This window comes from Trichomycterus rosablanca, chromosome 12 (assembly GCF_030014385.1).
Source record: "Trichomycterus rosablanca isolate fTriRos1 chromosome 12, fTriRos1.hap1, whole genome shotgun sequence".
Classification (NCBI taxonomy): Eukaryota; Metazoa; Chordata; class Actinopteri; order Siluriformes; family Trichomycteridae; genus Trichomycterus; species Trichomycterus rosablanca.
This window is the reverse complement of record NC_085999.1, coordinates 23,855,188-23,867,626: the sequence shown is the minus strand read 5'-3', so window position 1 is coordinate 23,867,626 and position 12,439 is coordinate 23,855,188. Positions and strand designations below refer to the sequence as shown.

Sequence of the window (12,439 nt, the reverse complement as noted above, 5' to 3'; positions counted from 1 at the left end):
TGATTGGCCAGATAAACTCTAACGAGCTGCTGTAATTCCGATTGGTGGTTTCAGTTAAGCAACGTGAACCAGAGCCGTAGATAGAGAGAGTTGCGACACTCCTTGATCTCGCCGCCACGCGGTCACGTGGTTCATGTAACCCTCCAATAGTTCCAAACAAACCCGGCGCTGTCATGTTCTCATATGGGACAGGCAGCAGTAAATGAAATATTAAACAGTAAATAATAAACATTTGTACAATTTCTGGGTATTTTCACCTGCCTTTACATTTACTGCATCTGCTTTAATGTCAATTTGGTATATGAAGTGGAGAATTGATGTTTATAATGACTTAATAGGTCGTTCTTGTTAACACACAGTACATTATATTAACATACATTACATAATGCGATATCATTAAGTAGTTTAAACAGTTTTTTATGTTTTGTTTTTTACATAAACTAATCTCCCTTCACTTTCCTGAGGATTCATAATAATAATCATTTTGGTTAAACACTAAGTCATGTGCTGGATTCATAAGGTTTACCTGCACTGAATGAACAGGTTCATAAACACACTACCGTACCTGTAACATTATAGTGCAGGTACATGACATAGCATTCATTCATCTATTTCATGAGTGATTAATAATTGATTCCTACATGTAATACATGAATTAATTCATAATTAATATGCACTAGTTCATTTTGTCTAATGTATGTGGTGGACAAGGTACACAAACCATGTAGCTGAGTTGAAGTAGAGATATCCAAGGTAACATATTACTCCAGTAAAAGTAGTAATAAAAGTAAAAATACCTCCACTAAAGTACTAAACTAAATTTACCTTCAAATGTACTTAAGTATGAAAGTAAAAGTAGCATGATTTATTATGGCTCTGATGTTTTATTATCATTTCTGTAACAAGACTCTTGATTAATCAACTTTTAATTAATCAATTTTAGGTGAAAAGACTCGTGTCAATAATTTAGCTTAACTGACTCAGCTAAATTCAGTTATACCTATTAATTAAGATAAACATGTAACATTTAGTGCTGAGCAAATGCTAAACAATAACAGTATTAAGTATATTAATGACATCAAATTCATTATTTTGTTTAAAACAAAGCAACAAACAGCTAAAAATGTTTGATAAGTAGTGGAAATGAATGGGGCTCTATGGGATGTTTGGAACTATACAGAGCTCAACAACCCGGAAGCTGCACAGAAAATATGTCCCGCCCCCTTTCCAACGGTTCCCTATGGGAGTGTCGCCACTCTGTTCTCTCTACCGCTCTGACGTGAACGTTAGCGCTAGTATGTGAGTGACATTCAGCTCAGCCAATCAGAATGCAGCACATGTGCGTTCGGACGTTCTGCAGTTAGTTTTGTAAATGAGACTCGCCTTATGGTCCCAGCATTGAAGTTCGGGTGCTGGAGCTGGAGCTCGGCAGTCTAAAGTGCTGTAACGCTCATTGAAGTCCTGACTACACAGTTAAAGTGACTCTACCCTGTCGTGTGCCTTTATTCCCACACCTCAACCACCGCACAGCAAAAGACCTGCAGCATCCCCACCGGACAGCGGCTAGGTGAGCCGACCCGACCCGACCCGACCCGACCCTCTGCAGTAGCAAGTGGCTAATGCTAGCGGTAAAGTGCCGCGATAGCGAAAGTAAAAACACGACAATATTTTCGTTAAGTAAAATATAGAAATAACTAAAAGACAATGAAATATTAGAATACATGTAATCACAATACACAGTGAGTGCATAGCAAGGGATTTTGGGAATCTGTGTAACCTGCATAACGTTACTAGACCTATATATACTGTATATATATACTGTATATATATATATATATATATATATATATATATATATATATATATATATACTGTATATATATATAGAGAGAGAGAGAGAGAGAGAGAGACCCAAAATAATTTTTTGCACTGGGGCCCATGAGCTCCGAGTTACGCCACTGAACTCTGTTGTCTTGCTGATTTTATGAAAACTATACGTTGGGGTCCACAACCAGCCGTAGCCCCTGGGCCCACAGACAGGTTAAATCGCCTCTGGGTGTGTGTATGTGTGTCTGCCCTGCGATGGACTGGCGCCCCGTCCAGGGTGTTACTGTGTGCCTTGTGCCCACTGAAAAGCTGGGATATTCTCCGGCAACCCCCCGCGACCCTAATTGGATAAGCGGTTAAGAAAGTGAGTGAGTGAGTATTGAGCATGATGTCCTTTTTTCCAGAGCTGAATTACCCCATAAATCAACAGTTATGTGCAAGGAAGCATGAACTGGTGTGATAGGGGTTCAGACCAACAGGTTCAGACATTTCACTGTCTTATCTGTATTTTGATTACTGGTCTTGTCACAGACGGCCAGAGTATCCTGTTACCTTGTGACACTCAATTCTTATTTCTGCACTATCCCTGTTCTATCCACTTTCTCTCTTGTGGGTTGCAGATGTTTTTGTGTCTTTTGTTACTTTATTTCCATTAATTTGGTCCTTTATTCATCTGCAATTGTCCCCCTTAGTGTTAGTGGAATCTTGATTAGACTTTATTAGATTACATTTTGTGTGTGGCTCTACCCAGAACCCTAGATTACATGCAACTAAACATCCATGCCCCATCTGCTGGCCAAACAAGGCAGAGCAGAGTGACACAAGACAGGTTATAGTCAACCCAGTGTGGTTGACAAATCAGAATGCTACTGCACTGCTGTGCATCAACTGCTAGCCAAACTAGGCTGTGCAGAGGGACACGACTCCTAACGTGGAGCAGCTCTTGGTTGGCTGCCACCATGTTTCACACAAGTAAATCATGATTTCTATAGCCCACAAATCTAGGCTCAATTTATCTTCCTGCATTAGTAAAAGTGCATGAAAGTTCACCTTATCTGCCCAGTTCCATATCTCTATGTAGAAATTAGACTGCAGAAAGAAATCCTGCTGGAACTTGTCCCCAGTCAAGGTGTTAGAGTCCCAGGTTAAAGAGCGTGTTAAAGCTTGTCCAGCATTGTGACAGCATGTAGGCATCCTTGATCTTTTGCAAACAGGGTGTCAAATTGTTTATCAAACTGCCCACTCTTAGCTCCTGCAAGATGTGATAGGGTCATAATAAACACAGTCAGGATTATGACAGTGAGTCTGTGGGCTTGCAATTGACTACGTCTTGACCTACCATGAGGGTAAGAAAGTATCCCAGGATGCTCAGGAACCTGCCATTATCACCACACTGTCTCAGAATCATTGCTGGCAAATGACGCTCTTGAGGAAGATGATGCAGCCATACAGATTAAAGTGGAAGCAGAAGTGCAGGAAATGGCACATATACTGTATGTGCTCAGTGTCAAGTTCCATAATGACGCTCCCCATCAGTCTGACCACAAGTATTATCATGTACATAACTGGGAGATATTGATGCTTTATAAATAAATCACATATTCTGTCCTTAGAGTTATTGTCATGTGCTTAAATTGTAAGCTTTATTTATCTTGCAGAGACCTAGGCATTATACTGGAGGATAAATCTATCCCCCCAAAAAATATTTATTAAATGTAAAAAAAAAATAAAAAAAATATAAATATGTGTACTAATTCCTTTTATTTATTTTTCAAAAATAAATGTAGATGCTTGTGTGGCGCAGACGTAAATTGTGGAAGCCCATTACTGATGGGGCAGCATGGTGGATAGGTGGGTAGCACTGTCGTCATCCCCAGGTGGAGTTTGCATGTTCTTCCTGTGTCTGTGTGGGATGCCTGAGGCCATGCGATGGACTGGCATCCTGTCCAGTGTGTGTTACTAAATTTAGCCCAGTGATATTGTGACGCTGACTGGCATTAAGCAAGGGTAAAAAGCTGTTTTTTTGGCTCTTTTGCACTGTTCCCCAATTTTCCTTCCAATTTTCCTTCCTCTCTACTGATGTTGATCTCCACCCTGGTTCAGGAGAGTCAAGACTGACACACTCCGACACGTGTGTAGTAGCCGACTGCATCATTTCACCTGCACGAGGTGAGTTCATATGCAGATCAACTTTGTGTATGGAGAGCCACACCCTGATCAACGCATTATCCCTTGTCTCTGTGCAGGTGCCATCAATCAGCCAGCAGTATTCGTAACTGCATCAGTTATGAGGTCCCATCTGGCTCCCAACCTGTATGAAAAACAGCCAATCGTTGTTTATGTAGGCACGCAGCCTGCCAAATGGCAGAGCTGAGTGTCGAAAGAAAGTATAGGTTGTTCGAAATGTCAGCTCTGGTGTGCTAGCGTGTTTTACGTGCCACCTCAGTGCCATCTAAAGCTATGTTTTTAATACTCATGAAAATATACTGAAAAAATGAAATGAAAAATATATGTAATTTTATTTATATTTTATATATTTTATTTATTTAGTATTACTGGGACAATAAAATAAAAAAGTACAGTGCTTTATGTACAGTACAGTTACTTTTGGAGTGCCCTTTGTGCTCTCTCATGCATCACACTCAAAGCACATGTTATTCCAAGCACCAAAAAAAAAAAGAAAAAAAAAAGTGGTTTCCATATTTTCCAAAGTTGTGTCCTATATAATCTGTTACTTGTCAGCAACTCATGCCTACATTCTGAGTCATGCTGGAAAATCCAGGTAAAAATATTCTGATTTCCTTCTCAAGTTTTAATTATTATAATAATTTAATTATCATTATTAATTAGAAATGTAACGATGCACCACACGACAGTAAAAAATCAGTGCACATGTGCCATGATTCAAATCGGTTATTCATTTAAAATGAATTGATATTCACTTTAAACCCTATTCACCTCGCCTGGTTGACGGCACTTCACAAATTTATGTGGGGATACTTTCTAGATTTGTACTATTCATTTATTTATATAATGTTGGATTTGTTTTAATATTTCATAAAAAAAATTTTTACACAATAAGCATCATTTGTCATAGTTTGTACCTACCTCAGAAATAAAAGAGCTTTCATTATTTAGATAAATAAAAGATAAGCACAAATACAGCATACAGAAATAAAAGGAAAGTCAATTCTGTCAAAAAAATCAGGGGGAAAAAAACGTATAGTGAACTCAGTATCGTGAATCATATCGCATCGTGAGCATCGTTACATCCCTATTTTTAATTACATTAATTTTTCTTACCACGGCCATCTCACCGTTTACACGTATGAGATTAAACATGGCATAGCCAGTCATGTGCACATAGACTGTAGCTGGCTCAATGCACCACAGACACAAACCTGGATCCTAGCAGCAAAGGGCAAGAACAGACCTCTGCTCCATCCAAGCACTCCCCATAAACATGTGTTGTATAAATATGCAACGTTCGCCATCGTGTAAAGAATTGGCCGACGTGACGAGAGGGGCGGACGCACACACATGTTTTACCAAACGTTTAATAATAGCAAAACACAAGACAGGGGAAGACAAGACACACAAACACATAACCTATGCTAAATGCCAATCTAAATGCTAACACTAATGTAAACATACATGAACAATGCTAAAGTTAAACCCCAAGCTAATGCTAATCTAAACACACATGACTAAACTATACTTGACCCTAAGCCAAGCAAACACTAATGCTAACAAATGCTAAAGCTACATATGAACCTAGACTAACACAAGACATGAACAAGACACTAAGCATAAACAAACCAACAAGAGCAAGAATATCAAACATGCATTAGCATGACAAACCAAATTAACATGAGCTTGGAACCAAAATAGTCTCCGCTGTAGAATCCACAGCTGCTTGCTTAAATGCTCTTAGCATTACACCTACAACAAGGTGCAGCTGTGGACAATTATCAGTAGACCAATCATGATGAGGGGCATTGGCTTGACACTTGAAGACAAACACTCCACCATGTGCTCCTGGAGAGAGGGGCGTTGGACATAAACAGACTCCAGGAGCATAAAGGCTTGATTTGTGACAATTGGGATCCTATATAAATTATTTTATTGTGTATTTTTTTTTTTTTTACATGTATCCAACATTATTTTTAAGTATTGCTTGTGTTCTTTGTTTGTAAATCTTTAAAAACACTAAGTACAATAATATAGTGCTCAGGCGGGGCAGTGGTAAAATCATAATAGCCCACTACTACTGAGATCCTGGGTTCAAATCTTATTGGTGCTATCTAAAAGCAGCCTCTATATGACCAAAAGTATATGGACAGCTGACAACAACCTTGTTGGACATTATTTTTCGCAGAACCATAGGCATTTATATGACATCCTCTGCCATTTATGTGGCTAAAACAACCTCCACTCTCATAGAAAGACATTCTACAAAATTTTGAAGTTTGTCTGTGGGAACTGTACCTATTCTGTTAAAAAAGCATTTGTGAGTTTAAACACTGATGTAAAACAGAAAGGTTTGGCAATCAACGTTTCAATCTATATCAAAGGTATTTAATGGGGAGGAGCATCATGACTCTTTGCAGGCCAAGTTTTTCCACACCACACTTGTCAAACCATGACTTTGTGGACCATGCTTTGTGCTCAAGGGTACAGCCATTTTGGAACAGTTGGAGGCAAATCCTTTTTATAATTAATTTTATGAGCAATGGGTGAGCTCTGAGCAATGGGTGTCACGCAGGGCTAGGATGAGACAAAGGAGCGGACACACACGCAGAGATGCAAAATAAAGACTTATATTTATTTATAACAAAAGACAAAAGGAGAAAACATGGCAAGCTAGGCAAAAATGGCAAACTTAGGTTAACAGGCAAACTTAGGCTAGCATAGCCAACTTGGCTAACCTGGCAAACATGGCTAACATGGCTAACAGGCAAACTAGGTTAAACATGGCTAGCAACAAGAGCTAGGAACATGGCTAGTAACAAGAGCTAGAAACATGGCTAAGAGCTAGAAACATGACTAGGAACATGACTAGAAACAAGAGCTAGGAACATGAGCTAGAAACATGACTTAGTAACAAGAGCTAGAAACATGACTAGGAACATGAGCTAGAAACATGACTTAGTAACAAGAGCTAGAAACATGGCTTAGTAACAAGAGCTAGAAACATGGCTTAGTAACAAGAGCTAGGAACATGGCTAGTAACAAGAGCTAGAAACATGGCTAAGAGCTAGAAACATGACTAGGAGCTAGAAACATGACTAGGAACATGAGCTAGAAACATGACTTAGTAACAAGAGCTAGAAACATGGCTTAGTAACAAGAGCTAGAAACATGGCTTAGTAACAAGAGCTAGGAACATGGCTAGTAACAAGAGCTAGAAACATGGCTAAGAGCTAGAAACATGACTAGGAGCTAGAAACATGACTAGGAACATGAGCTAGAAACATGACTTAGTAACAAGAGCTAGAAACATGGCTTAGTAACAAGAGCTAGAAACATGGCTTAGTAACAAGAGCTAGAAACATGGCTTAGTAACAAGAGCTAGGAACATGGCTAGTAACAAAAGCTAGAAACATGGCTAAGAGCTAGAAACATGACTAGGAGCTAGAAACATGGCTAGTAACAAGAGCTAGAAACATGACATAACAAGAGCTAGAAACATGGCTAGTAACAAGAGCGAGCCATACGGAGCCATACGGAGCCATACGGAGCCATACGGAGCCATACGGAGCCATACGGAGCCATACGGAGCCATACGGAGCCATACGGAGCCATACGGAGCCATACGGAGCCATACGGAGCCATACGGAGCCATACTAGTTCCCAGAGTCTGTGCTCCAGCACACCTCTTAAATAGAGGGCAGCTGGAGCTAATTAGTAATGGAGAACCAATCAGTGAAGGGGTGTGGCAGGAGACAGTGTGTGCTCACGGTGAGAGAGGGGTGTGGCACATAGGCACACTGGAGCACACAACGGCTCCAAATGTGACAATGGGTGAGAAACACACCCACATACACTAATGTTTAAAATGGTAAAATGCAGTTTTGTAGGTTTCAGCAGTCCCTGCCAAATTATTAGAAATCAGCATCTGCATCTCATTAACATTTTACTCCATCTGTATCATTGTAAGGTGAAGCATATTGCTATTCTGTGTATGAAGATAAGCTACACATTGTACACAAATAAAAATAGCATTAGTTACAAATCAGTACACATTTTAATAAACACTCAGGTAGGGAAAATAGGGAACATTACAAATAAACTCGGGACTACGTACAAAAAATCACTTAATGAGACAAAAAGCACACTGACTTATTTTCTCACAGTAATTTGTTGCCAGTACATGCAAAGTCCTAAATGACATAATTACTGCACATGACCTGCACATTAGACTTAGTATGTTGGTGGTTTGACATTTTTTCTTATTCATGACTTACTGAACATGTACAAGCTCATATTTAGTGTTCTACTCAACCAGTAAGTCTCAACCAGCATTTTTAGCACTTTGCCTATATCTCTTAAAGCATTTTAGCTAGTGCAACATTGTAGCTCATTGGTAAGTCTTTGGACTACCAATCATAATCAGTATGTTGTATTGTTGAGCAAATTCCTAAACCTTCTTGGCTCCATGGGTACCATAAAGATGAGATCAGCAACAATAATTGCTGAAATAGAATAGAAAAATAAGCTAAAAATATTCAAATATATTTTAAAAAGTACAAAAAATATATGACTCGGTGCAACACAAAATAAGCTAAAATTATAAGAAATATTTAGATATACTGTACATATGGTATAATACAAGAAGTATTTACATGGTAAAAAATATGCTTGTATACCCATGGTTGAAAAGTGCAAACAGAACAGTGTAACCAGTATCTTATCACAGTAGAGACAGATAATAATAATAATAGTTATTATTGCACAAATAGTATATATTTACGTATGGAATGTAAAGTGGTCTGTGCATTAAATAGCAGCTTGGGCAGGGCAGGGTTCAAGACAATCTGGTTTGTCTTCAGCAGCTATGGATGTGTGAGTGTGTGTGTGTCTGTGTGTGGGGTGGCAGAAGGTGTAACGGAGGCTACAGCTAAATATAGAATATAAAATGTATGACCCCAGCTTCCATAGCAAACTATAATATGTAAAGAAAAGATTTTATACCTACTAGATATGACAATTAGCACATTCATTTGTTATTCTTTTTCCTAGGTTCAACTTCAAGAGCCATTATTGTCACTTCATTAAGCATTGAGTACTGGCTTAATAAGGGTCAATAATAGCAACAACTTGCAGTGCAGAATTTGCCACCAGAATATACATAATATTAATAATGTGTATATTGTAATTTTCTTTAAATAAAAGCAAATGGCACTACCATAATTTTCCCATCAAACTGATTAAATAAACAAAATGAGTGTTTTCTAAGGTTTAATAAAAAGAGCCAGTTGCCATGTCTAAAATCGCCACCAGATAGAGCCAGACTACCGAATACCGTACATACCGGTTGAGATTAATTTATAATGAAAGGTTGCACTGCCTTAAAATTCCCACCAGATAGTGGCAGAGTACTACAAATATGCTCTATAATAATCTTTATTTATTTATTATCAAATGTAGAAATAAATAGGGATGTTTTATGACTTCCCCCACGAAATAAAATACATGTATTAACCCTTTTTATTTTTAAGAATAAAAATGTTACTTACTTTACTCACAGCAGCAGCACAGTGGCTCAGTGGGTAGCACAGTGGCCTCACAGCAAAAAGGTCCCGTGTGTAATAAATAACTACCTCTCCTGTCATGAATGTAACCAAAGTGTAAAACATGATGTTAAAATCCTAACAAATAAATAACTTACAGCAACATACATTCTGCAGATCTGTTTTTTTTTTACACCTTGTTACTGTCTGTAAGGAATGCTTTGTTCTCTGAATATTCTTGTGGGTTTCTTCAGAGTATTTAGTTCAATTTGTCCTAGGTGTAACTTTATTCTGGTCAATGTTGTAGTGGGTACAGCTTTACCTGGAATCACTGGGTGCAATGTTATGACACACCATGAACAGGATGTCAATCCATTGCATGGCCTCCAACATTCCCCCATCAGACACCTCCAATCATGTCTGTATGTAGACGTCTGATTATTCAGCAGCACCGCTGGGAATTGGAACCCTAGCTCTACTGATGCGCCACATGAGCACCTTATATGTTTTTTTATGTAGATATTTCAAAACCATTTATTCAGTAGTAATTTCATAAGCATTACATAATTTCAATTCATTTAAACAAAATGAGTAATATAGGTTTAGTTGAATAAATTTGATTAAAAACAGTGGTTACAATGCCACAGCAGAACATTCTGATCTACATACCTGACTGCTTTCATGCTGGATGCCCTTTATCTGCTCTGTGTAGACACCTGACAGGCCGATAGCTTCATTGGGATTAGAACCACAGATCTCAGTGGTGGTGGGGTAGCATAATAGACCGCTGCACCTCTTTAGCTCTTAAACAATAATTTTGTATTTGTTTTAATAAGACATAAGTTTAGTTTTATGTCAATGACCCAAACATCTTCTTAATTATTTGGACATTGTTATTATATATATATATATATATATATATATATATATATATATATATATATATATATACACTATAAGATTCTCTAAAATGCTGAATTCACATTTTGTTTTTTTTCCCCAGGCTATTTTGCCATAGGGTTGCATTGCACTAACATTAATCAGAGAGTGGAACATGCCCTTTGTTAGCAGTAAATAGTGCAGTGTAAGTCTGAGCAATTAATTCTGTTTATTCTGTGTGAGGATGGGACATTTTATTAGTGGAACCTGCCCTGAACAAACTGACGAAACTTCATCATGAGCTACACATCAGCTTCTCCTGCAGTACTGTGTTGCAGCATGTTCCTAGATTATCTGAAAGTGTCAGTGTAATGTAATCCATTGGGACTCTGCAGCAAGCGAGATGTGCTGAATCAGCTTTTGACCGAGCAGCAATATTGGAACTTCCCCCAAAAAGTGGATACAACAGCTTGTTAGTTTACTAAGCTTGCAGATCTAAGTGGAAAGCACTAACAATACAGCCTGCTAGCTTTGTGCTTATCTTGCCTACAAACGTTTGTCTGGATTTATAACAGTTTTAACTGACCATTTTTAAAAAAAATACTACACAGCAAGCAACTTTACTAGCAATTAGTTAACCAGCCTGGTTATTTGACTTACCAAAATGCATTTAGCACATCTGTGTGCTAGAACAATCTCATTAGTGAGTCATTTGGCACAGTACAGTTTATGTCGTTTAGGGCAGTCAATATCAACATTCAGTTATATTTTACACAACAGTTCTTTTACATATAGTGTCTCCAAAATACACTACAAGCCCTAAGCTCCATAAAAGTTTCAGTAATCAACTTTTAGAATATAACAGATGAAGCAGAGACATGTTTAGCTCTGTGTTCCATCACCATTTCTAGTAATAAGACTTTTAAATAGCTTTGTGAACTGAGGACACTAATTGTCGCAGTTGAAACAGATGCAGATTGCAAAGAGTTGTGGAAGAAGCAGATAATCGGTGCTTCTTTGCCCACCCTCCAGGACTTGTACACAACAAGAACCTGGAACTGGGAACTCCTCACACCTTGGATACAAACTTTTTAACCTTCTACCCTCTGGTAGGCGCTACAGAACCCTGCACACAAAATCAAACAGACACAGTAACAGTTTTTCCAAATGCCATTAAATGTATTAATAAATAGAGCTGAACGGTTGTTTACATGCCACACCACACTTTACACATACTGTATTTTATGGTCATTTAATTTAAATTTACCTTATTCTAGTTTTAAATTTTTTGCATATATCCAAAATTCTGCCTACCACGTTAAATCTGTACATATAGTCTACATATAGGCTTGTGTGTATGTTGTATTGTTTGTATATTGTAGAGAGATAACAACGGTCGGAAACAAATTCCTTGTGTGTGTAAACATACACTATATTGCCAAAAGTATTCACTCACCCATCCAAATCATCATATTCAGGTGTTCCAATCACTTCTGTGGCCGCAGATGTATAAAACCAAGCACCTAGGCATGCAAACTGCTTCTACAAACATTTGTGAAAGAATGGGTCACTCTCAGAAGCTCAGTGAATTCCAGCGTGGTACCGTGATAGGATGCCACCTGTGCAGTCCAGTCGTGAAATTTCCTCGCTACTAAATGTTCCACAGTCAACTGTCAGTGGTATTATAACAAATGGAAGCGATTGGGAATGACAGCAACTCAGCCACAAAGTGGTAGGCCACGTAAAATGACAGAGCGGGGTCAGCGGATACTGATGCACATAGTGCGCAGAGGTCGCCAACTTCAATCGCTACGGACCTCCAAACTTCATGTGGCCTTCAGATTAGCTCAAGAACAGTGTCTAGAGAGCTTCATGGAATGGATTTCCATGGCCGAGCAGCTGCATTCAAGCCTTACATCACTGAGCGCAATGCAAAGCGTCGAATGCAGTGGTGTAAAGCACACCGCCACTGGACTCTAGCGCAGTGGAGACGTGTTCTC

The 12,439-nt window shown here is 38.6% G+C and overlaps 1 protein-coding gene and 1 long non-coding RNA gene across 2 annotated transcripts; one reads left to right on the top strand and one right to left on the bottom strand.

Moving 5' to 3' along the window:
• Positions 1-2,727: 2,727 nt before the first annotated feature.
• On the bottom strand, positions 2,728-3,345 carry LOC134323842 (uncharacterized). Its single transcript, XM_063005386.1, is given in 5 exon segments — positions 2,728-2,778; positions 2,878-2,961; positions 2,963-3,098; positions 3,100-3,203; positions 3,250-3,345. Coding segments are annotated over 5 exon segments (471 nt in total).
• Positions 3,346-3,611: 266 nt separating this feature from the next.
• On the top strand, positions 3,612-4,395 carry LOC134324652 (uncharacterized). The gene is made up of 3 exons (XR_010014209.1): positions 3,612-3,678; positions 3,931-3,996; positions 4,074-4,395. It is a non-coding gene; the product is annotated as an uncharacterized LOC134324652 (long non-coding RNA).
• Positions 4,396-12,439: the final 8,044 nt, after the last annotated feature.